The 26,374-nt window shown below is 37.2% G+C and overlaps 1 protein-coding gene across 1 annotated transcript in view; it reads right to left on the bottom strand.

The window, feature by feature from the left end:
* Positions 1–26,374, bottom strand: part of IFT54 (intraflagellar transport 54) — a 228,807-nt gene that overhangs the window by 21,006 nt on the left and 181,427 nt on the right. Inside the window, exons 11-12 of the mRNA XM_067136819.2 lie at positions 10,564–10,716; positions 6,820–7,034 (exon numbers count right to left, since the gene is read on the bottom strand). Of these exons, the coding sequence (XP_066992920.2) occupies positions 6,820–7,034; positions 10,564–10,716 (368 nt within the window). The remainder of the gene's footprint in view (positions 1–6,819; positions 7,035–10,563; positions 10,717–26,374) is intronic.

Here is a 26,374-nt window from a genome sequence, read left to right as displayed (position 1 = left end):
TGGTCAAGTGGACATCGGGAAACTGTGTCAAGATATCCAGGCACATCCTTCCAATTGAAAGACAATTCATCAATTAATAACAATGTTTAACTTTATAATAATTTATTTAAATTTGTATTTAATTGTTAATACCTTTAACATTTTTAAAAGGTCTGATTGAAACTTTAATGATAAAACTTTTTTAAACTGATCTTAATGATACCAAAACACATTTTAATTATTTACATATAAATACTTTGTCAAATTTGTAATATTACTACTATTTTTATGTCATTAACTTTCAAACTCAATTGTGAAAAAAAATATGGTGGGGGTACAATGGAAAACTAGTCATGACTTAGGGGTACAATTTTTAAAAGTTTGCCAATCCCTGCTCTATATCATAACAAACTTTATAGCAGTTTCAATTAAAATAATGGTCCCAATGTTCGTGTAAAATGTCTTGAAGAAGTCAGTTGTTGGACAGGCTTAAGTTAAATAATTATAACAATGTAAATTTCTGGTGGCGGGGAATACTCTCATAATGACAGTGGACGTCAAATGGAGTCTTGAGAACCTTGCAATTCTTGAAATTGAAAGGTGCAATGACTACTGATGTAATAGTCAATTTTGAGTGAGGGGGTCTATAAGATAGGAAACAAAAAGTACATACATTTTTAGGCCTTGAAAGTTAAAAAAGGAAGAAGATTAGAGTGACGCAAATGAACTACTTACTCCCTGCTGGCCCTGTTGGGTGGACTATGGCCTGATGCTGTGCCTGTCAGAACGCTGTATGAACTTGAAGTCTGAGAAGCAGCCTCATTGATGCGGGGCAGACGGGGAATAGAAGGAGTGACTGGAGTAAGTGGGGCAAGTTTGGAGCTTGGAGAAGCAGGAGTGATGACGTTTCTTACATTATGGGAGGCATCTTGTTTGTTAATAATTTTGAATAATTCGTCCAAAAGAATATTATGTTTTTCTGAGATTTCATTTAGGTTTCCTGTAGGGTTAAACCTTTAATCTATGTGGATGCAAATATTTTCAAAAATGTTTAATAGGACGCCTTTGTTTTTTATGCATAGTATACTAAGATCTTGACATATGGTAGAAAATGAATTATTAAATTCATAACCCTTGATTATTAAAGTCTGTCCTGTGGGCGCTCATGGCAGAAAAACTATTATACCTTTTAGCATTGAGGTGTTCTTGATATACCGTATTTCATGGCATAATCGTCGCCACCGCGTAATCGTCGCATCCTTTATTTTCAATACAAAAATCGGACTTTAAACCTTTAATTACATAATCGTCGCACGTCCAAATTTTGTTCACTAATCTGGTTAAAAGGTAAATGGAACTGCAACGTAAGTTGCACATGAATGCGCAATTTAAATATGTGTATGGTTTATGGGCAATTTGGCAACACAGTCACGTTTGCGACATGTTGCACAACGTATAAATAAATAATACCGGTATATGTACAACGCATGGCTTACCGGTAGACTATCGGCAGTTTGACAACGTGGTCGCGAGACAGTGTACTATTTATTCACCACCTACATATTATGCTTACCGGTAGGCTATCGGCAGTTTGACAACGTGGTCGTGAGACAGTGCACTATTTATTCACCACCTACATATTATGCTTACCGGTAGGCTATCGGCAGTTTGACAACGTGGTCGCGAGACAGTGTACTATTTATTCACCACCTACATATTATGAGTTCCCATTTGAAATACGTAAGGCTGTAAGTTATCGCTTATCGGCAACGTCGCCAGGAAATACCGGCTAGGTAGGTTGAATGGACCTCGAACCAGCCCTCAGATACACGTAAAATTCCCTGACCCGGCCATGAATTGAACCCGAGGCCTCCATGTAAGAGGCAAGCACGCTACCCCTACACCATGGGGCCGGCTCCTGTGTTATTGCGCACGAAGTGAAATCCAAGACGATAACGCAGATTTCCACGGAATTATTCAGCCGAATTATTTACGATGTCTCAGTTGTCATCGCTAGACTCTTATCTTATTACTACGTCATACGTGTCCGGGCATGGGATGAAAACTTTTATCCAAGCAGTCAAGATAATTATTATCCAATGCTATTAAAGTTTTATTTTATAAACTCGTCAGTAATGTAATGTAAAATCATCAATAACTGGGAAGAAATATTAACCTAATTACCGTATGTTTAAAAGAAATTGAAAAAAATTAATGTTTGTTACTGACGTCTCGGAATACAGTCAACTATACAGTAGATCTACACCGCGCTAGCTAGAGCTCCAGTTTGCGAGCTTTGCGCAAGCGCAGTAGTGTGTCGCAACCAACGAGCTAAACTGATAAATTGTTGCATGCTTCCTTGCTGCCTAACAGTATTGGCTGCTCTGGAATGGACAGATCACAGATGCATTTATTTGTTTCAGATTTACGTGATTACTGTAGACATGTGTGCGTGAGAATTTAAGTTTTTAATTTGTGTTTTGGGTGTTTGCAGAAATAATTTGTTTTAATAGTGAACAATTACGGAATGTCATTTATATCGCAAAACATTTTTTTTTTTTTTTGCTAGGGGCTTTACGTCGCACCGACACAGATAGGTCTTATGGCGACGATGGGATAGGAAAGGCCTAGGAGTTGGAAGGAAGCGGCCGTGGCCTTAATTAAGGTACAGCCCCAGCATTTGCCTGGTGTGAAAATGGGAAACCACGGAAAACCATTTTCAGGGCTGCCGATAGTGGGATTTGAACCTACTATCTCCCGGATGCAAGCTCACAGCTGCGCGCCTCTACGCGCACGGCCAACTCGCCCGGTCGCAAAACATTAACGTGTGAAGCATTTATAAGCGATTATGGGTAAATATAGAAACTATTCTGCGGGGTTCAAGCTAAGCGTAATTGCCTTCGCTGAACAGCACGGGAACAGAGCTGCAGAAAGAAAATTTTCTGTGAGTGAAAAGTTGGTGCGTGACTGGCGGAAAGTAAAAAACAAGCTAAAAAGCACAAACCCTTCTAGACGCGCGTTTAGAGGTCCTCAAACAGAGAAGTTTCCTATAATTGACGAAGAAGTGTTTAGGTACGTCAGTGAAATACGTAACAATGGCTGCAGTGTATCATATGAAATGTTACAAATTAAGGGACAGGAGGTAGCGCACAAACACAACATACCGGTAACTCAGTTTAAGGCGACTCGTGGGTGGATTAAGGGGTTCATGCGACGACACAATCTGTCAGTGCGAAGGAGAACAACACTAAGCCAAAAGTTGCCTGCTGATTACACGGACAAGATTGTAAATTTTCACCGATTTGTCATACGTTTGCGCAAGGAAACTTCGTACTTGCTTTCTCAAATCGGTAATGCCGATCAGACTCCAATCTTTTTTGATATGCCTCGCAACAGCACTATTGCACTAAAAGGACCACGGAGTGTATTAATGAAAACCAGCGGTAGTGAGAAGTTGCGATGCACGGCAATGCTAGCCATTACAGCTGACGGGAGAAAGTTGCCGCCTTACATCATTTTCAAGAGGAAAACGATGCCTAAGAATATACAGTTTCCCCGTGGAATTCATGTACATGTGCAACCAAAGGGTTGGATGGACGTAGAACTCATGCTGGACTGGGTTAAAACTGTGTGGAATAGAAGACCTGGTGCACTACTAAAACAACCAGCTCTGCTTGTTTTAGACAGTTTCCGAGGTCACCTCATGAACGAAGTGAAGCAAATTCTCACTACAAATAAGACACGACAGATAGTCATTCCTGGTGGCCTAACATCTGCTTTGCAGCCACTAGACGTATGTGTTAATAAACCCTTTAAAGACCACTTACGTCGATTTTACAACGAGTGGATGATGAGCGGCGATCAGCAATTGACGCCCGCCGGAAATATCAGGCGTCCACCCTTGGACTTGTTATGCTCGTGGGTGAAGAAGAGTTGGGATCTTATACCACCTGAACTAGTCTCCAAGAGCTTCAAAAGGACTGGGATTTCGAATGCACTAGACGGTTCCGAAGATGACGCAGTGTGGCAGGGAGACGAAGAATCTGATACTGGTATTAACAGAGGCGAGGACGGCGCATCAGATAGCGAAACCTGCGATAGCGACACCTAAGATTTGGAATAAATTGCGTACCGGTAAGTCCGCATTTCACAACAAAGCGATAATTTTTTGCAAGTGTAATATTTTAACTTTAATACTCAAATTAATGACAAATTAACTTAATACGTTCATTTTTATTTTCAGGTTGGAAAAACGTTCGCCGAATTGTTGCGGAAAATTATGAATTTTGTTTTAGACTATTTTAATTATTTTGATGTATAAACGCGAGTATTACGTGCATCTTAAATTTGTATCAAATACAATTTAGTTATAAATACATTTTTTGAGTAATACAAATACTGGTATTAAATATTCATCGTATAATGGTCGCACCCTACAATTTTTTTCGAAAATTTTGGTATAAAAAGTGCGACGATTATGCCGTGAAATACGGTATGATGTTAAAAGTTCTACCAGTCTGGACTACATAGCTGGCTTTGCAATGAGCGCAATTCAATTTATAAACTTCAGAATTTGGAATTTATTAGTAACGTTAATTCTACCTGTATTGTGAAATAATATGGAATTAGTATTATTAGTCCTGAAAGCTATCTGGTGAAATTTTTCTTTTTGAAAAGATTAGTGATTTGATATATTTTATCATTGTTGGAAGTACAATTTTTTTTTTTTCTTTTCATTTTAAGAGTCCCTTATAAGTGTACTGGGAATGTTTATTTTATATTTTATTAATGATTCTATCTACGAAACATCTTTTGAAACTGTTACTGTCTGCATTTGAATAAGTGGTGTTGATTTCTTTCTTAAAGTTTTTATTGGGAAAGTGGAATACTGAATGCTTGGTAGACCAGACTGAAATATGTTGCCCTTTTATGAGCTCCTGGATGAAGGGAATCTTGTCTAATGGTATTTGGGGCTGAGTAGGTTTCATGAAGATAATGAATGAAAGAAAGATCAATTTAGTTTCTAGTAATTGTTTCTTTTTCCTTTATTATTATAGTAATTGTTTCTTTTTCCTTTATTATTACACCATAATACAGAAATAGACAAATTCATAACTTATTAATGATCGAAGGTTTTCGTGGCTCATTGTATTAACATAAAGAAATAAATGTGTAACTGGATTAAAGCCACTATATATATTTATTTAATAAAGCTGAGCTTTCCACCAAATTGCATTGGCCTTCATCAGGGCATGTAAAGTTCTGCCTCCGACAGTGAGCAAAGAAATCCTTCGAAGGAACATGGAAGTCATGACTGTACTATCAACGGCCTACCCCACTAACTGGACTCAAGATCGTCGCACTGTGCTGTGGTGGTTGGGAGGGAAGTTACTGATTCACTGCTCTCTGTCGACAGTTTCTTGAGTGCGTCCTGATGTGCCATAGTGATGTTATGCATGTATTTCTGCAGCACAGGTCTCCAAGTATTTGATAACTTGAAGCCGTCTTCCCTGTTGATGTTATTTGGGTGCAGCTCTATCTCTATGGCTTCCCTTACAAGTTGAGCATAGAAGTATTTTACAGCTGCATTGACCTTCGCCTGGTCAAAGAGAATTTCATGGTCCGTACTGTAGAAATGTTCTGCTATGGCAGACTGGCTTATAGCATTCTCCGTGGAGGATGAAAGAACGACATTCTTTACCGACCTGATGAGTTCTTTCACCCTGGTGATAACAAGCCTTTTTGTCATGCCAATATATGAGCAACCACAACCACATGGAACTTCATACACGCCTGGTGTTTCAAGATGTGGTTTTTCTTTGACTGGTCAAAACAGTGATTTGAGCTTCCGGTCTGTGGTGAAAACTGGAATTATATTGTACTTCCTAAGAATGCGCCCTAATCTGTCAGTTATACCTGCCATATAAGGAAGGAATACTGTTTCCTTTTACTGTAGTCCTGGTTGGTACTATCCCTGTTAGGCTCCTGAACCTTCACAGCTCGTGCTATGCCTCCTGACGTATAGCTGGTTTTTTTCATGGTAGAACTTTTAACATCAGATATCAAGAACACCTCGATGCTAAAAGTACTACGACATCAAAAACAAAGGTGTCCGCTTAAACATATTTGAAAATATTTTCATCTTCATAGATCAAAGGTTTAACCCTACCGGAAATCGATTATTGACATTTCAACAGATTCGGGGAAGATTTTTTATACTTAAATACAGCTCTGGTTTCACATGTCTCTCTCCAGTATCTATGCCTGGACAGATTTCACGTCGCTGACCTGTCTAGGGGAGGTAGGGGAAGGGGGAGGGAGGATTCTGTTCAGGAGAGAGAGAGATATCGCTATCGCTATAGAGCTATCGCCTATTTGTCTCCACGTGTAGTATAAAATGTATGCACGATACTGGTTTTTTGGAAGAACTAAATTTGTAGCAAAGTATTAAAGAGTACTTCATGTGATTTTCTATAGTATTTCCCGACTCCTAGCTGACAACATATAATATTTGTAAGAAGCGGAGCAAAGTCTTCTAAATGTACAGTTTTCCTGCAGTTTGCTTTTTTTAAACAGGTAAAACCCACAATATATTATGTCTAGTGGAGCTGAAGTTGAGCAGGCCACAAAAGTGGGAGAATGGAGTATATTTCAAGTTCATACATACCTTACCAAATCCATCCACAATTCATTACGCTAATAAAAACTGTAAGTTTATAGGGGCTAAGGATTCCAAAGTATTTAATCCCTAAATGAAGAAATGTTTATAAATATATTTTTTCTGGTACAAAACTAAAAACATACTGTTTCTATATTTAAAAACAGGTATGATAACCTTACCTCTCTTCTTCAAGGAGTTGTTTCCGAAGGTCATTATTCATGATCCTCCAATTTCTTAATTCACGCTGCATTGTATCCACATCCTCTTGCAAAAAGTCCATTAGCTTACCAAGAGGATTTGCTGCTCGTGTTAATGTTTGAATAGAAGTTCTTAAGCGTTCAACTTCTTTACTAACAATTTCTCTTTCTCGCTGTCGTCCAGCATCATCCCATTCCTAGAAAAATCAGGATCCAAATAAATAACTTGGATAGCGAAATGAAAACTATTTGCTAGAGTCAAAATAACAAAGGCTATAATAATAATAAATATTATTGGTTTTATTTCTCACTAGGTACTTATAAGGTTCTCGGAGATACTGAGGTGTCATAATTTTGTCCTGTAGGAGTTCTTTTACATGGCAGTAAGTTTACCAACTCAAGGCTGACTTATTTGAGCACCTTCAAGTACCACCAGACTAAGCCGGGATCAAACCTGCCAACTTGAGCTCAGAAGGCTAGTCCTCTACCATCTGAGCTACTTAACCCAACCAAAATACTATACACTATTTTTAAGAACTACATAAATAGAGAATAAAATTATACTGAGTTTAAGGTGCAGAAGTTTTTTTTTCAACAAACACAAAAATTTCAGGTAACAGTAAAAACGGTTACCAGAAGAAGACGTTTCTAATATTTTACAAAATTTTGCACCACTGAAACAATTATCTAAGACATTTTCAATGCTCTCCAGGGACTGTTGCAAAAATCATAATCCAACATAAAATGCTAATAATACTTGAGAACTGAAGTAGAGAAGGGATCAGTTTGCTATACTTTTCTCCTGTGAGAAGGTCAAACAAATATGAAATACAGGCAAGAAATCAAGCTGGGTAATGAAAAGAAAAAGTACTTGCAAACATACACGCTCTCTATTATTTGGACAGTTAGGGAGAATGTTTTTGTGCTTGCTACAGAAATTATGGATATTTTTCTTACGGTAAAACATTTCTTCTGTCGCTGTTGACCACATACCACTGAAGTAGATGATTTTTATTTTTCCTCCTTTCAATTCTGTAACCCTTCTACTCCTACCATGCTGATATGATGGTGCTTGCTTAACTTGCCAAAACTATCAGTAGTGCACATATGAGGCGTTTATGTTGCATTTATGCATGTTTATGGTAGCAAATGACATAATGACAAAGTATAATGTCATGTTAAGATAATCATCAACACCAACAATTTCCCTCGTACAGCTCCCACTAGGTTGGGATAGTTATATCAAATTTCCATCTTATCCATTCAACCACCAACTGTGTTCCAATCCAGGTTTCTTCTAATTATACTATTCTTGATCGTTTTCACACCACCACCACCACCACCACCACCTCTTGCCCTCGTTTCTTGTATCTGGGTCTCTAATGTCCACCCTTCTCCTATCCTCTTAATATGTCCAAACTATTTAAGTTTATTTTTCTCCATTCTATTGTAAAGCTTTCCCACTCTGATTTCCTTCCTGACATTTGCATTTCTTACTCTGTCCTTTTTCCTCCTTCCTATCATCATCATCATCATCATCATCATCATCATCATCATCATCATCATCATCATCATCATCATCACTGACGAAATCCAGTCGCCTGTCCATGAACCATTTTTCCTCGCAACCTTTTCCTATTTTGTAGTCTCTCCGACATCTTTTTTTACTAGCCTTATTGATTCTGGACAGTGTCATCTCTACCAGCAATGCCTCAGAAAATGTTGTGAATGCAATGGACGAAACAGAAGATTTTATTTTGACAACTTACGGAAATGCACTTAAGCAGCACACCATTGCCTCATATTTCAGAAAAGAATGACATTGTCTTTTCAGTGTTTACCCAACGAGGAAGATACTGAAATGCATTACTGTTGGAACTAAATTTCTATGTTAGCTACCATGTTAGAAAAATTTTATATTGGCCACCCTGTCATACATAATTTTTTCGTGTTTTAATTTGTTTTAGTGTGTTTTGAACATCAAGGTATCGATGGTTTCAAATGAAGTCAAATAGAATATCGTGTGTGCATTGTATCAGGATGTAAATATGATTGCATCCTAGACTATAACCAACTTACAATAGTTATGTGAGTAGTTCATAGATAACTGCAGGATTTATTTTTCTTCATAAATATGAGATATGAAGCACCACAGACTGGAAATGATTTAGTGGCACACTTAACTCAATTTCTAGCCTGTCAACCGTGCATAACTCGTCAGTTTCAAAGTTCTTCAAGCGTCCCCTTTTTATTACTGTATTCTTTGTGTGATTGTAGACACTGCCTGTAAATTGTTTCATGACTAATGGAATTCGCTATAATCGCACATCCTTTCTGCTGATACCAGGTGATCAACAATAGTTTTGTTCCTTCAGTTTATCGTTTCGTATTTACGAGAAAGTAATCAAAATAATGGACAGGTGTGTTCTAAACACTGGAGAAGAGCGGGCCAGTCTATTTAGGTATGTACATTTTAAGACTGATGAACCCTGGATTCTTTATTATTACACAAGTCTCTGTACCATATACCCAATTTTTGCAGCTTTCTTTTATTCTTGTATTCTTGACTGAAATAAATGGGGAAAATTGCTTTTCTTACAATTTCTGCTCTATTTGTCTTTAGGATTGGAGGTATCTGGGTTTGAGTCATGAATACAACACTAACTTACATATTTTCAATACTTTTTGTTATGCAGAAATTTGTTTTATTCAAAGTTACATAATTCGAAGTCCGATTTTTTGGTCCCGATCACTTTGAATTATCGAGGTTTTACTGTAATAAACACATGAATTAGGGAACAAAACAGTCACAAGCATCAATAATATGGATAAATAAGGACAACTTGCATGAATTTTAACACAATCCAAAATAACTTACAACAGCCAACACCATTCAAATATAAATGATGTACATTAATATAAGATTCATTGTGTGCACATTCAGAGTAACTTATAATGGAAATCTTAAACATTGTGGCAGAGCAAAAGTGCTTTTTTAGATGTTTCTATACTGTTACAAAATACTGGAGACATTAAACAACCATTCATATGATAGGAAATACCATCATAATTTGAAGAAAGATAGAAGAAAAACAACTCGGATCCAAGTAAAACATCTTTCAGAAGCTATACTGTCTATCTCTGCTACGGGTTTAAATTTTTAATACTTTTATTTTGACAAGAAAATAGATAGTGTTAATATTTTTCAAGGAAAAAACTGCAGCACATAATCATGACATGAAGGGAACTGCATACTTACAGATCACACTTTAAAACAAGAAGTACTTCAAAATCAATATAGAATTATACAAAAAACATCTTACAGAGTTCCTAGAAATTTAAAAATCACCAAAAAGGTATCTCTTCTGCTCCACATACAGTATAGAGTGGCCTAGAGGTTAGCATAGTAGCTTCCCACTCAGTTGATCTGCATTTAATTCCTGGCTTTGCCTTAAATTTAAGAATAGTGTGAAGAACCAACACAGGGTGAGCTCAGCCTCAGTGGATTCTCACTTCAACTCCAGACATGCTAAAACTTTGACTAACATGATGGTTATTGTTACAAGGACTCACTATGCTGTGGTGATAATGATGACGATGACAGATTAAAGCAATGAAAATTATGGCAAGTGACATCACAGTTGCCTTAGATTCTCTAAGACATTATCTTTTAATACATTATGTGATCATTTCTATCAAATGGCAGAATATACATAATTTACTCACAATATCCATTTTCTTGTTCTGTGAGTCATGCGGCAGAGAGCGTTGTGCATCATCTTCTAGTTCTTTTTGTGTTTCAAGTATCTGTGCAACCAAGTGACCATGTTGACTGTTCTCTCCAGGCTGCAAAGCTTGAGTTGATGTTGGGGCAAAGGGCTAGAAAGAGAACGTTGTTATCATGAAAGAAACAGATATAGATATAAGCAGTTCTCACTACATTAGGACAGAAAACTCTGGTGTAAAAATTAAATGTATTTCACATAAAGAGTGTGCCAATCAATCAATCAATCTGAACCTTAACACGGAAATATCAACAAAGTTGCAATGATTACAATGTAGCACTCAAGCATGTAACCCAAACTACAGAAACTCCTAACTGAAATAACCTTTTAAGGTACTCAAAAAACAAGAAACCTTAGAAGATCAAACTGAAGAAAGGGTCACAGTCAAAACAAATAATAAGATAAATGCCAAGAGAAAAGAATCAAGGAAGTGAGCACCAAAAACGGGTCAGATAATGAACATTATGAAATCCAGCAACACAGGAAATAACTACTTACCTTTCTGTTGTACTAAATTTGCCCAGAAGGTTTTCAAAGTTGTGCTCAATCAGACCCGTGGAGAAATTAAGACAGGTCCAGGACCCATGGTTTTTCCATGCTTATAGTTTTAAAATTAATAATTCAATTTCTCCAAGAAAAAAAAAGTGGCGTATCCTAAGCCTGATAATGAGGCTTTAGAAAATTTAGGTTTTCTATGATTTTACTATAATCTTTTAAGTCACATAATAATTTCACACAGTGTATACAGATACATTTCTTACAGGAGTATTCAATATTCATGAAAAACTGAAAGATAATATTAAAATGGGGTCATACATTACAGCAGTTATTTTTATTAAAGTACTATAATTTTTATCTTTTATTCTTACAATTTACTTTATGTCGCACTGACACAATGGCGACAATGGGATACGAAAGGGCAAGGGGTAGGAAGGAAGCGACTGTGGCCTTAACAAAGGTACAGCCCCAGCATTTTCTTGGTGTGAAAATGAGAAACCACGGAAAACCATCTTCATGGCTGCCGACAGTGGGGTTCCAACCCACTATCTCTTGAATGCAAATGATAGCTACATACTACATTCATGCAAGTTAAAATATAAATTAAATATTAGGAGTATGTTTTTGAAGGTTGCAACTTCATTTGTAAATTAATTCAAGTCTTCTCTCTTTGAATAAAAAAACTTTCTATGAACTTGTCATAGGAATTCTGATTATAGCCGAGTTTATTCTATTATCCCACCATTAACATTTTCGATATGGCATTCCGCCTTTGAAATTAGTGTCACCTGGGAAATTTATTTTCCTGTTATTCTTCTTCAATTACCTTCTCTATGACCTGTCGCTTTTCATTTATGAATTACTTCATTTCTGTGCTTGAAGCACTAGTTGCTAGTCGGCAGCAAGACAATCTTCTGATGTGTTCTGGCCAATGAGAGCGGGGTTACTTTGTTTAGCTAAGCGGTCGCAGTCAGCCGGCGATTGCCAGCCATTGTGTGCTTCACCATCATGAAGAAAGGTTGTATGTGGTGCCCGCATTTAGTGCAGGCCTTTCCTCCCTAAATGGATCCTGGATGAGCTCTCTTGATTAGGGTGTTATCATCCTAAATTTGTGTTTTTTCCTGTCATCCTCAGTATCTCTTCAATTGGAGTTTCAGTGGATAGTTTTTTCCTTTATAATCTTCTAAACCCATGCCTATGGTCAGTATGTTTTAAGCATGTGATTATGCTTTGATACCAAATGGGATTGTACATCGATTTTCCAGAACTGTAAGTTGACCTTATGTATTTTCACCTCGCCCTTTTCGTCATAGACTTCAAATTAACTTCTTGAACAAGACATCTGCTTCTCATGGTCACCCTTCTATTTCGCGTAGCTTCTGAAAATAACGTTCTTATTCAACTATTGTAATGTTTCCTTCTTAAATTAAATTTTGTGGGGCTTCTCCTTGTATCTTTTTGAAATTTATTGTTATTGTTATTTGGTCAAACCATTTCCCGGGCTATGGAGTTTAGTTACATTATTGTTATTATCATCATTGTCAGCAGGTGCTTTTAACTATTATGTAATATCTAATAGTAAAATTATGACTACCACGTGGGTTTCCGCAAGTAGTATTTTTTAATAATAACCAGATCCCATTTAATTATATTAGTTTTCTGTTACACTTTTCTTATTTTAATTAACTTGTAATTATTTTGTTTGTTCAGCTCCACGGCTAAATAGTTAGCGTGCTGGCCTTTGGCTACAGGGTTTCCCGGGTTCGATTCCCGGCAGGGTCGGGAATTTTAACAAGCATTGGTTAATTTCTCTGGCACGGGGGCTGGGTGTATGTGTTGTTTTCATCACCATTTCATCCTCATCACAACGCACAGGTCGTCTATGGGAGTTAAATCGAAAGACATTCACCTGGCGAGCATGTCCTCAGACACTCCCGGCACTAAAAGCCATACGCCATTTCATTTTTCATTCTTTTGTGTAATGGGATCTGCTAGATTCTCTATTGTTTGACTGCATGTCAATTTTCTTATTGTTGGGTATTGTTCCGGGGTTTGCAGTTCAGTTGTTTGTTTCTGGGGTTGCCATAGTGATGGTGATGATGATTGGTTTATTGAACTATGTAGTGTGTCTCATTTTCTATGAAAGACCTTGGTCTTTGTGGAGCATTTTATGTTGATTCTTCCCTTCTCAGATACGTTTCAGAATTTTCCTTCACCCCTTCGTGGTAATATTTTCCACATTTATTACTGTTTTAAAGTCCCTGATGTATATTCAATCTTGTGGATAATTATGATGAGATGACTTGCAGAAGCTCAGTGGGACGTCCTTGATACCATAAAAATTTAACAAAGAAACTAAATTTTCCCCTTTCGGTCTGGGAATTTTGTTTACAAAGAAAAAAAGGAAGTTAACGATGTACTGAAAATACTATTTTAAGCTCTTAATTGTAATAGTTTTGTGTTTCTACCATTTCCTTTTCTTCGCGCCAGCCAACCGTTTGAAAATAGATTTTGTTTCCTAGGGTGAGTGAGTGAGTGAGTGAGTGAGAACAATCAATCAATCAATCAATCAATCAATCAATCAATCAATCAATCAATCAATAAATAAATTAGTAAATAAAAAATTAAATAAATAAATAAATAAATAAATAAAAAGAAGCCTTGAGCCTTAGTTCCTGATGCATATCTTTTACAATTACAGTACTCATTCATCATCATCATTTCCCATTATCGAGCTGTAGCCGGGTAGGGGCAAATATGGTTCCTCTTCACTTTCTTCGGTCTTTTCACCACCCACTGTGTCCCAGTCTAGGTTTCTTTCTCTAATACTGTGTTGAATTATATCCTTCCATCCCAATCGTGGTCGTCCACAGCCTCTCCTTCCTTGCATTTGCATTTCCACCACCTTTTTTGGTATTCTTTCATCACTCATTCGCTTTATGTGCCCAAACCATCATAGTCAGCTCTTCTCTATTCTATCATTCATTTTTTACACTCCAATTTCTTCCCGGATTTTCTCATTTCTTATTTTGTCTCTTCTAGTCTTCTGTATCACACACCTCAAGAACATTTTGGCTGCCTGTATTCGACTCTCATCCTTCTTTGTCAATGTCCAAGTTTCTGCTCTGTGAGTTGTTATGGGCATGTAATACATCTTGTACGTAGTTTCCTTTGCTTCCATTGGCACATCTCTGTCCCATAACATGTTTCTTACACTGTGATAAAAACAGCTTCCAGCTTGAATCCTCTTATTAATTTCAGCATCCAGTCGAGCATTCTCTATTAATTCACTCCCCAGGTGTTTGAACATTTCCAGTACTTCCACGGGCTTGTCTGCAAGTCTAATCTAACCTTTCCCTTCTTTCTCCCCTCTAGTCATAAAAAGAGTTTTACTCTTTTCTACACTTATTTTCAATCCACATTCTTCAATCTTCCCATTCACCACATATTACTGTTCTTGAACATTCATGTCCTCTTCTTCCCAAATCACAATATCATCTGCAAATAACAACATGTTCATTTCTCTTCCTCCATATGCTGTTTTTGCTGTTCTCATGATGATCCATTACTATTGTGAACAGGACTGGCGATAGAACACTTCCCTGTCTCAGCCCACTAGCGATATTGAACCAGCTTGTCCTACCAACTTGTGTTTGCATGCAACTACAACATTCCTTGTACACAGCCATGATCATTTTTATTACTCCCTGTCCAATTCTTTTTTGCACCAGACTGTCCCAAACTTTAGTCCTGGGAACACTGTCATATGCCTTTTCAATGTCAATGAATGTCATCACTATATCATTCCCATACTCCCATTGCTTTTCCATTAGTTGTCTCACAATGAAAATGGGCTCTATTGTTGATCTTCCACTTCTGAAACCAAACTGATTTTTCTATATCTGATTTTTAACCCTCAACCTTATCCTACTTTCCAGTATCCTCTCCATTTTCTTAGCAACATGTCCGACTCGTTGGCTGAATGGTCAGCGTACTGGCCTTTAGTTTAGAGGGTCCCGGGTTCGATTCCCGGCCGGATCGGGGATTTTAACCTCCATTGGTTAACTCCAATGGACTGGGGGCTGGATGTTTGTGCTGTCCCCAACATCCCTGCAACTGGCACACCACACATAACACTAAACTCCACCACAATAACATGCAGTTACCTACACATGGCAGATGTCGTTCACCCTCATCGGAGGATCTGCCTTACAAGGGCTGCACCCGGCTATAAATAGCCGTACGAAATTATTATTATTATTATTATTATTATTATTATTATTATTAATATAATTATTATTATTATATTATCTTAGCAACATGGGATAGCAGAGTAACTCCCCTGTAGTTCTTCAATATTTTCGTATCGCCTTTCTTGAAAACTGGGATTACAATTACAGTACTATGATCCTGACCTTGTCTACACATTCAGTATGTGTATATCTGTTTCCGAGCTGAAAACGAGCGCTCAACTCAACTAGTTATATCTGGTATGATGAGATTCAGCTCAGTCAACTTTTACACTAATTGTCATTGAAATTAATAAAATATGAAATTAATTTTCCTTTAAAACTTTACTTGATAAAACAACTCAGTTTTAATTTAAAACAATTAAAATTTCTCATGACGGAAGATACTTGACCAGAAACTATTCACCATGTTTTTTATTCTCTTAAACTTCTTTTAACACATAATACAACTGCCACTTACACAACATCATTGACTACACCCACAACTTCTGAAACATGACATGGCTAAACCAATAACAGACTGGAATAAAAGATAAATAGATACCCAATATGAAACATCAAATCTCAAGCATTACAAATGGTTGCTATCTTTTCATGATTGCTACATATAAGTGACCATTATGCTAGAGGAAAATAATAATAATAATAATAATAATAATAATAATAATAATAATAATAATAATAATAATAATAATAATAATAATAAAATTTAAAAATTATGATCTTCAATCTATTCTACACCCACAAATATTTGATCCGTAGCATATAACTCAAATGGTTTTGAAGTTAACATTTCAAATAACTTACATTGAAAGAATTCGGAGAAAGAAATTAATTAAATTCAAAAAACTCGTGGCGCCGCAACAGCCCCAAAGAGCCATGGCCTCCTACCAAATAACCGTTGCTCAGGCCAAAGGCCTGCAGATTACGAGGTGTCATGTGGTCAGAACGATGGATCCTCTCGGCCATTATTCTCGGCTTACTAAATCGGGATTAATTAAATTACCAAGAATAAATTAAATATATATATTATATATATATATCACAAGTAAGAGACAATAACTAAAGATGAACAAATAGGAGAAGGTTAAGTAAAAGGAGAATGGTCATTTAAATGCACCAGAGCATATAGCAAAATTTAAGAAAATGGTAGATTATAATTTACATTAATTAAAAGGATGATGATCAATGACTCTTAGTGAGACACCCAAAATTGTAATCATACAGCATTCTAACCCCATGTGAAGAAGTCAATTTTTGTATTTACAGCATTATTCACACCAAGTTATAAGTTTTTTTGTTATTTTCTTTATGTCGCACTGACGCAGATAGGTCTTATGGCGACGATGGGGCAGGAAAGGCCCAGGAATGGGAAAAAAGCGGCCGTGGCATTAATTAAGGTACAGCCCAGCATTCGCCTGGTGTGAAAATGGGAAACCATGGAAAACGATCTTCAGGGTTGCCGAACTGTGATTCAAACCCACTACCTCCCGGATGCAAGCTCACAGCTGCGCGCCCCTAACCACATGGCCAACTCGCTCTGTGGTTATGTATTTATTTATACATTATCAGTATTATTTATTTCATTGTAAGAAAACGACATGTATGTACTAATGTATTATAAACATCTTTGTTAGGCGACAGAGCTAAATATAAAGAAAGTTGTGTAAGAAGTTTGTTTGTCCAACATGACGCATACCACCCCACAGTTTTGAAGGCGCCAGTACACCAGTGTTGAGCATCAGTATTTTGAAAACGGCGTGCCACATGTGACATAATAATGTTATTTGTTTTACGTCCCACTAACTACTTTCACGGTCTTCGGAGACGCCGAGGTGCCGGAATTTAGTCCCGCAGGAGTTCTTTTATGTGCCAGTAAATCTACCGACCACATGTGACAAGAATGGAAGATCGTAATTATCACAAATAGAGAAAAAGGTGCGAGGATTGGTAGGAGTACCATGAGACCTGAAAATTTTATTTAATGGCTGGTTTGCCGCAAGTGTGGTGCTATTTGAATTGTGCCCTTATCTTGTCATATCGGAACTGTGCCAACATCTTTTCATTTCATTTCATTATTTATTTACCATAAAGCTTTACAGTATCTACGGAAGGCCAGGGGAAAAGGACAGGCCCCCTACACGTACTGCCCCCTGAGCTTTGAAATAATTACCTAAATTCTAAACTAAAACAGTCATTTAAAGATAAAAATTTCATTGTTCCGTATTGAAATTATTGATGTTAAAAATTAAATAATTGAAAAGGAGGTTCAACCTATTCAGTACTTGAGGTTCAACCTATTCAATACTTAAGTATTGAATAGGTTGAACCTCCTTTTCAATTATTTAATTTTTAACATAAAACAGTCATATACACTATTTACAGCTAAAGTAACAAAGTATACCCTAATGTATACATATTCTCATTTATACAATCTTTCACTCCTTGGTTCATTCTTCTACATATTCACATGCATTTTCTTGCAACAAGCACTTCCTAACATAACATTTAACTATATTTACATTTCTACATTTAATGTTGGCAGGGAGATCGTTCCAAAGCTGCGGTGAACAAGCAAAGAAACCTAGTTTGTAGGAATCAGTTTGCGCAGAAGGGGGTATAAGACACACCCCTTTGCCTCTACGCACGGAGCTGTAGGATAAGGAGAGTCGAGGGAATGGTGAAAGGTGAATGGCCCCTGTGAGGGACTTGTGTAAGAAGGTGATGGTCGCTTTGTTTACACAAGGAAGCGATTGGCAGGAGGGAAGGCAGGCAGCTGTTCTTGTTAATTAGTCATTCAGCACGACGTTGAATTCCTTCTAGTTTGTGAAGGTTAGCTGCAGTGGTATGGTGCCAGGCACGTAGACCATACAACGTTAGTATAGGTCTCACTAGTGTCAGGTAAGCTGTCCGTATAGCATTCGACTTGCACCCACGGAGGCACTGTGCAAAGAGCACCCTAGCAGCTTTGCATCTTACTTCCTCTGTTTGTGTGTTCCATTTTAGTTGGTCAGAAATGGTTATTCCTAACAAATGCATGGTTTTAACTCGCTCAATATTTACATTATTAATGTTATATATACATTCTATTGGGTAAGACCTACTTAACCTAATGTATTTACATTTGCCAACATTAATGTTGAGACCGCTGACGTAACACCACACCGCTATATTGTCCAAGTCCGACTGTAAATTCAGACAATCATCTGCACATTGTATATCCCTGTACATCACAGTGTCATCAGCATACTGGGCTATGGTTGAGGACACACACTTAGGTAAATCAGAGATAAATACATTAAATAATAAAGGTCCCAAGACAGTCACTTGACATGTCCTTGGACACTCCTGGCACTAAAAGCCATACGTCATTTCACTTCATCACAATATGAAGATAAAATTGTAGTTAGGGAGGACTAATTGTTGCAAATATTTGTTTACAGGAAGACTTGTTATGGATTGGAATAATTCACCTTTACACCATTAAACCATACACCAGAACTATTCAAGGTAACTCTTATAATATTCTTCAGCTGTTGAATGGTCTTCTCGATTTCTTGAATAGAAGGGACTTCACCTAAGTGATCTTGAATTGACTGTTGTGGAATCAGCAAACACATCTTCCTCGACATACGAGTTTCTGTTCAGGAGGTCTTGAAAATGTGCGTGGTAATGATCCGGAAGTGCAGGGAAAGCAGTATGGGCGTAACAGTGCAGCAGTATAAGAGTGTGATAGGGCAATGGAACAGCCGGGTCAAGCTGATCAAGATGGAGTGCAAATTAGGAGTTAACAAAAGAACAGGACTGGCAGAACTGTTGATGGCGGCAGCTATAGTGGCTACTCTATTAGTACAATGGAGGCATCGAGATGAACGCAGGCCCATTGACATGGGAGGACATGGAGAAAATCAAGGAAGTTGTGCACGATGCTTCTCAGGCTGACCAGACCACAGAAGAGTTTGAGATGTGGTACCAACAAATTAACGATATGAAGGTCAGCATAACCAAAGAACTAACATAAATAAAGGAGAAGATAAGACAAAGAAGAAAGAGTGATACTAAATCAGAGGATAAAGGTGCTAGAAGAACAAGTTCAGGTACTTCAATGGCGGGATAGCAGAAGAACGGAGGAGAAGAGAAGAAATATTATTTACGGCCTGGAGGAAACGGAAGGAGAGTCCACGATAGAATTGATGAATTTTTTTTTTTTTTGATGAACTCAGTCTTAACGTTAATCAGAGATAATTTAGGCAATGACTGTACTGAAAGGGATATAGATGATTTGTATACGATGGGAAAGAATAGGGAAGAAGACCTGTTAGAATTTTGTTTCTTTACTAATGGCAAGCCAAATTTTGAATAGTGCGAGGAACTTGAAGGACAACAACATTTGGATGAAAAGGGATATGGACAGGAAAAGCCTCCACGAGCAGGGAGTTCTACAATTCCATTTACGACAAGTAAGAAAGTTGAATCTACGGGTATTTATAAGAGAAAACCACTTGCATGTAACAGGAAATACCTGTTCAAAGATATGAGTTTCATTGTTGTTTCCGTACTGAACTGAGATCATAGAGATGAGTTATTTATAAGTTTCAACCTATTCAATACTGATCTTAGGAAATACCTGGGCAAGAATGTGGGGTCAGTGATCTGGGCGATATGTTCAAAGAACGAAGTAAGCAGTTTGGGCCATCAGCGGAAGTGCATGGTTTAGGAGTGATGACACAAGGGATTTCAGAGATTACGTGCAGTGCTGGTGTCGATAACCCTGGACAGGTGATTCAACGGTCTATGTCAGATCCTCCAGTGGAGTCAAATAACAGGGTAAGGAACGACAAGGCGAGTCGGATGTCAACTGCGGGGCCGTGTGGAGCAGCTGAGGATACATCCGGGAGTAAATCAGTGAGTCTAAAATACTTTTTTCAGAAGAAGGGGATGGGTTCAGGTAGTAGAGTAAAAATCACAGAATAATTATCTGTGAAGGATGTTATTGCTCACCCGAGGGTGATATAATGGAAAAAGAAAGATCTAGAAAGACTTGAAGTAAATCAGGGAGTTTAGTGGAACACAGGATTAAGAAATAACTAGAGTTAATATTGAAGGAATATGGAACAAAATAGCTAACAAAGGCTTTACAGAACTACTGGAAGAAATGGACATCCTTGGACTTTTAGAAACTTGGTCTGATTACAAGAAAGACCTAAAGTAGAAGGGTGTATTGTATGGAGTCAATATGGATCAAGGAGGTCCAATAGAGGAAGGATATTGGGTAGAATTTTGGTGGTAATCAAAGACAACTTAAAATATAGGATACAGCTCTTAGAATCTGAGTTTAATGAATTAATCAGGATAAGAATATTAGATAGGGTCAATTGGAAGAATGAAATATGTATAGCTTTTATACATACCGTAATCCACCTTTGAGCTCCCCATTTGCGCAGAATGAATTTTTTGAGAATTTAGTGCCAGAAATTAGAGGAATGAGAAGTATGTATGATCAGGAAAGTATTATACAGTAATTATGGGAGATTTAACACGAGGATAGGGGACAAGAAGCCAGTTTACAGTCAACATAAGGACGAGGTATTAGTAATGAATAAAAATAGCCAGGGTAAAAAATGTAACAGAAATGGAGAAAAACTACTAGAATTATGTGTGGTAGAGGAGCTTTCGATATTAAATGGATGGTGGTTCGGAGATGAGAGTGGAAAACTAACCTACATAGTAGAAAATGGGGGCAGCACAATTGACCCAGTTGTATGCTGTAGGGATAGTGTGCAAGTCATCAAAAATACACATTAGGGATTGGGCGGAGGCAAATCATATGCCAGTATCTATAAAATTAATGATTCAAGAGTGCAGGAGATGGTTTACGATAGCTTAAAGCAGAGGAAGATACCTATGTATCATTGGAGAGAAGAATTAGGGAACTAATTCAGAGAATACTTCAACGGAGAGAATTTTGAGATTTGGAAAATAGGTATTGCAAAGATTGATAGAAGAGAATAGAGCTGAAACCCTAACCAGGATAGAGAATTTAATAGGAATGGCAGGAAAATGTATCAGGATAAATCCACGTAAAATGTAGATAAAATGTGGTTGGTATAATATAGAATGTAGGCCTACAAAGAAAATGTCACTAGTTATGAAGGCACTTACAAGATACAGGATGGATAGTGGTCAAGTAGCTGAAACAAATTTTGTAAAAATAAGGAAAGAATACAGAGAATTGTTAAGGAAGATGACATCGGAATGGCAACAGAAGATGGCTGTAGACATAAATAAAAAGTGTAAGGACAATAATAGCAGGAAAGTATGGGATAAAATAAATCAGATAACCAAGAAGAAGTTGAGTTCTGGCAAGATCAATATAAGTCATAGCACACGGGTCCAGTATTTCAAGAAATTACTGAATAAAGAAGACACATGGAGAGCTCATCATGAGGAAATTATTGTTTTGGGGGGGGGGGGGGGGGCGCTTGGGTGTCACTCTACCTGAATTAGATGAAGCTATTTCGACTCAGGAAACAAGGAACCTATTACAAGGAGTCAAAAAGAGAAAATCAGGAGGTATTTTGGGTATCACATACGAATTTTGGAAAGAGGTTGGAGAGCGAAATGGCATGTTGTAAATTATGACAAGTATATTCAATAAAATCTTCAAGAAAGGGGTATTCCCAAAAGCTTGGAAAGAGGGGATAATATGCCTTATATACAAGAATAAAGGGGACAGATTAAATCCGGGCAACTATAGGGGAATTACCTTATTAGATACATTGGAGAAAGTATATATTGGTATACTAGCAAATAAACTAAGGAACTGGGCAGACACACATTCAATCCTGTCAAAATTTCAGTGGTTTCAGAAGAGAGAGAAGAACACCAGATAATGTTTTTATTGTGAGAACTCTTATTGAAAAATATGTAAAGAAAAAAGGAGGTAAGCTATATATTACATCAATAGGTTTAGAAAAAGCATTTGATACTGTGAACAGTGGGGCAGTTGTTACTAGGTTGAAACAACTTGGAGTTTTCATGTAAAATGATAACAGCAATAGAAATATAATGCTGAAGTAAAGGGTACAGTGAGAGTGAAAGAAGGAGCAGCAGTAGGAGAGATTATATCTAAAATGGGACTGAAACAGGGGTGTAAAGTGTCACCGATTTTTTTTCTATTGTTTATTAACAATAACCAACAACCAATTTTTTCTATTGTTTATTAACAATCACTCTCACTGTACCCTTTACTTCAGCCTTATATTTCTATCGCTGTTATCATTTTACATGAAAACTCCAAGTTGTTTCAACCTAGTAACAACTGCCCCACTGTTCACAGTATCAAATGCTTTTTCTAAACCTATTGATGTAATATATAGCTTACCTCCTTTTTTCTTTACATATTTTTCAATAAGAGTTCTCACAATAAAAACATTATCTGGTGTTCTTCTCTCTCTTCTGAAACCACTTTGAAATTTTGACAGGATTGAATGTGTCTCAGCCCAGTTCCTTAGTCTATTTGCTAGTATACCAATATATACTTTCTCCAATGTATCTAATAAGGTAATTCCCCTATAGTTGCCCGGATTTAATCTGTCCCCTTTATTCTTGTGTATAAGGCATATTATCCCCTCTTTCCAAGCTTTTGGGAATACCCCTTTCTTGAAGATTTTATTGAATATACTTGTCATAATTTACAACATGCCATTTCGCTCTCCAACCTCTTTCCAAAATTCGTATGTGATACCCAAAATAGCTCCTGATTTTCTCTTTTTGACTCCTTGTAATAGGTTCCTTGTTTCCTGAGTCGAAATAGCTTCATCTAATTCAGGTAGAGTGACACCCAAGCGCCCCCCCCCCCCCCCAAAACAATAATTTCCTCATGATGAGCTCTCCATGTGTCTTCTTTATTCAGTAATTTCTTGAAATACTGGACCCGTGTGCTATGACTTATATTGATCTTGCCAGAACTCAACTTCTTCTTGGTTATCTGATTTATTTTATCCCATACTTTCCTGCTATCATTGTCCTTACACTTTTTATTTATGTCTACAGCCATCTTCTGTTGCCATTCCGATGTCATCTTTCTTAACAATTCTCTGTATTCTTTCCGAATTTGAAGGTGAGGAGAGATTTGCACTGCCATGTTTAGAAAACCAGGATATTCCTGGTCTTGTCTTTGCTGATAACATACTCCTGTTCACACTAACGCCAGCTGCAGTGCCAAAAAGTATTGATGGTATTGAGAAATACTGTAAGCAATGGAATACGAAAATTAACGCATAGAAAACTAGAGTTTTGGTGTGTAAAAAAGGGAATAAATTAGCAAAAAGAAAAAAAAAAAAGAAAAAAGAAAAGTGGTATCTTGAAGGACTATATCTGGAAGTAGTTAACAAGTTAGAATATTTAGGAATTATAATATCGTTGTTGTAGTTGTTGTTTGAGTTATCAATCCATAGACTGGTTCGATGCAGCCCTTCATGCCACCCTATCCTGTGCTAACCTTATCATTTCGATGTAACTATTGCATCCTACATCTGCTGTAATCTGCTTGTCATATTCATACCTTGGTCTACCCCTACCATTCTTACTGCCTACACTTCCTTCAAAAACCAACTGAACAAGTCCTGGATGTCTTGAGATGTGTCCTATCATTCTTTCTCTTCTTCTCATCAAATTTAGCCAAATCGATCTCCTCTCACCGATTCGATTCAGTATCTCTTCATTCGTGATTCAATCTATCCATCTCACCTTCAGCATTCTTCTGTAACACCACATTTCAAAAGCTTCTATTATCTTTCTTTCCGAGCTAGGTATCGTCCATGTTTCACTTCCATACAATGCCACGCTCCAGATGAAAGTCTTCAGAAACATCTTTCTAATTCCTATATCAATGTTTGAAGTGAACAAATTTATTTTCTTAAGAAAGCTCTTCCTTGCTTGTGTTAGTCTGCATTTTATGTCCTCCTTACTTCTGCCATTGTTAGTTATTTTACTATCCAAGTAACAATATTCAACTACTTCCTTTCAGACTTCATTTCCTAATCTAATATTTTCTGCATCATCTGCCTTCATTTGACTGCACTCCATTTGTTTCGGACTTATTTATTTTCATCTTGTATTCCTTACCCAAGACTTCGTCCATACCATTCAGCAGCTTCAAGATCTTCTGCAGTCTCAGATAAAATAACAACATCATCGGCAAATCTCAAGGTCTTGATTTCCTCTCCTTGGATTGTGATTCCCTTTCCAAATTCCTCTTTGATTTCCTTTACTGCCTGTTATATGTAAACAGTGAAAAGGAGGGTGGACAAACTGCAGCCTTGCCTCACTCCTTTTTGGACAGCTGCTTCTTTTTCAAAGCCCTTGATTCTTATGACTGCAGACTGATTTTTATACAGATTGTAGATAATTCTTCGTTCTCGGTATCTGATCCCAATCACCTTCAGAATCTTAAATAGCTTGGTCCAATCAACAATATCGAATGCCTTTTCTAGATCTACGAATGCCATATACGTGGGCTTGTCCTTCTAAATTCGATCCTCTAGGATCAGACGTAAAGTCAGGATTGCTTCACATGTTCCTAAATTTCTTCTGAAGCCAAATTGATCTTCTCCCAACTCAGCTTCATCTTGTCTTTCCATTCTTCTGTAAATAATAGGTCTTAAAATGTTGCAGGCATGAGATACTAAATTAATGGTGTGGTAGTTTTCACACTTTTCAGCACCGGCTTTCTTGGGAATAGGTATAACAACATTCTGCCGAAAATCGGATGGCACTTCTCCTGTCTCATACATCTTACACACTAAATGGAATAACCTTGCCATGCTGGTTTCTCCTAAGGCAGTCAGTAATTCAGAGGGAATGTCATCAATTCCAGGTGCCATGTTCCTATTTAGGTCTCTCACAGCTCTGTCAAACTCTGACCTATCAGGAAATATCAGGAAATGGAAAATGGTCTGAACATGTCAAGAGGGCAATAATGATTGGTTCAGCAGCTCTAGCTAGTATACACATATTAGATAACAGGATGCCTAATATTGATTTTAGGGTGCAAAGAAATGTATTCAATGCTGTGATTAAATGTAATATGGTTCAGAAGTATAGGCCAAAGACAAGAAAATCGCAATGCTTGATTCAGTCACTAGTAGATTTATTAAAATAATTACAGGCTTGCCAACATGTACAGCGAATAGTGGAGCAAGATTACTGTGTACAGATATTCATTTTAAGATGGATATAATTAAGAGAGTAATAAAATATTGGTTTAGGTTAAAAAGAGAAGGGGGAGAAATTCTAGATATAGCTTCCTGATACTAAATGAGGTACCAAGATGGGTAATGGGCAGGCAACTTAAAGGAATTACTAGAAGGAATCGGGATGGGAAACTATTGGGACAAAGATTTAGGAGAAAGAAAAGTCTGTAGGAAAGTGACACAGAGAGTAGCAGATAAAGAAATACAAATGCTGAGGGTAATAATAGGAGAACTCTGGAGGAATTCATGAATATATATCCAGGTATGAAAATAATACATGATAAAATAACCATCAGAGGATACAGGGGAATGATATGGTAGCTGATGGGAGGTTATAAAAATAAGGCATTTGCAGAAGTTGCATATACGTGTTTATTGTGTGAGAAGGGGTTAGGAAATGTACATTTCTTGAGACAGTGTGGAAGTACAAGGGCATTACAGGTTAAATACTTGGAAATGGGAGAGATAAATAAAGTGGAAGGAGAATCTGAATATTATATTCTTGTGAAATTAATAAAAAGGGAATGGAGAAAGCCAGGGAAACTATCAAAATTATTGATAACTATAAAAAGCTTGTGGGAGAAAAAAGTGAAAGTGGTGAATGAGGGAATAGTACATGCTGTTCAAGGTGTGAAAACAAATTTAAAAATGAAGGTGGTGAAAGAGAGAATGGTACATGCTGTTGGGTGCAAAAGGACTTAACCTTGGCAGCTAATAAACTGAAAACAGTGAAATCAGCATGAGTACA

This window comes from Anabrus simplex, chromosome 1 (assembly GCF_040414725.1).
Source record: "Anabrus simplex isolate iqAnaSimp1 chromosome 1, ASM4041472v1, whole genome shotgun sequence".
Lineage (NCBI taxonomy): Eukaryota > Metazoa > Arthropoda > Insecta > Orthoptera > Tettigoniidae > Anabrus > Anabrus simplex.
This window is presented reverse-complemented; position numbering and strand designations above follow the sequence as displayed.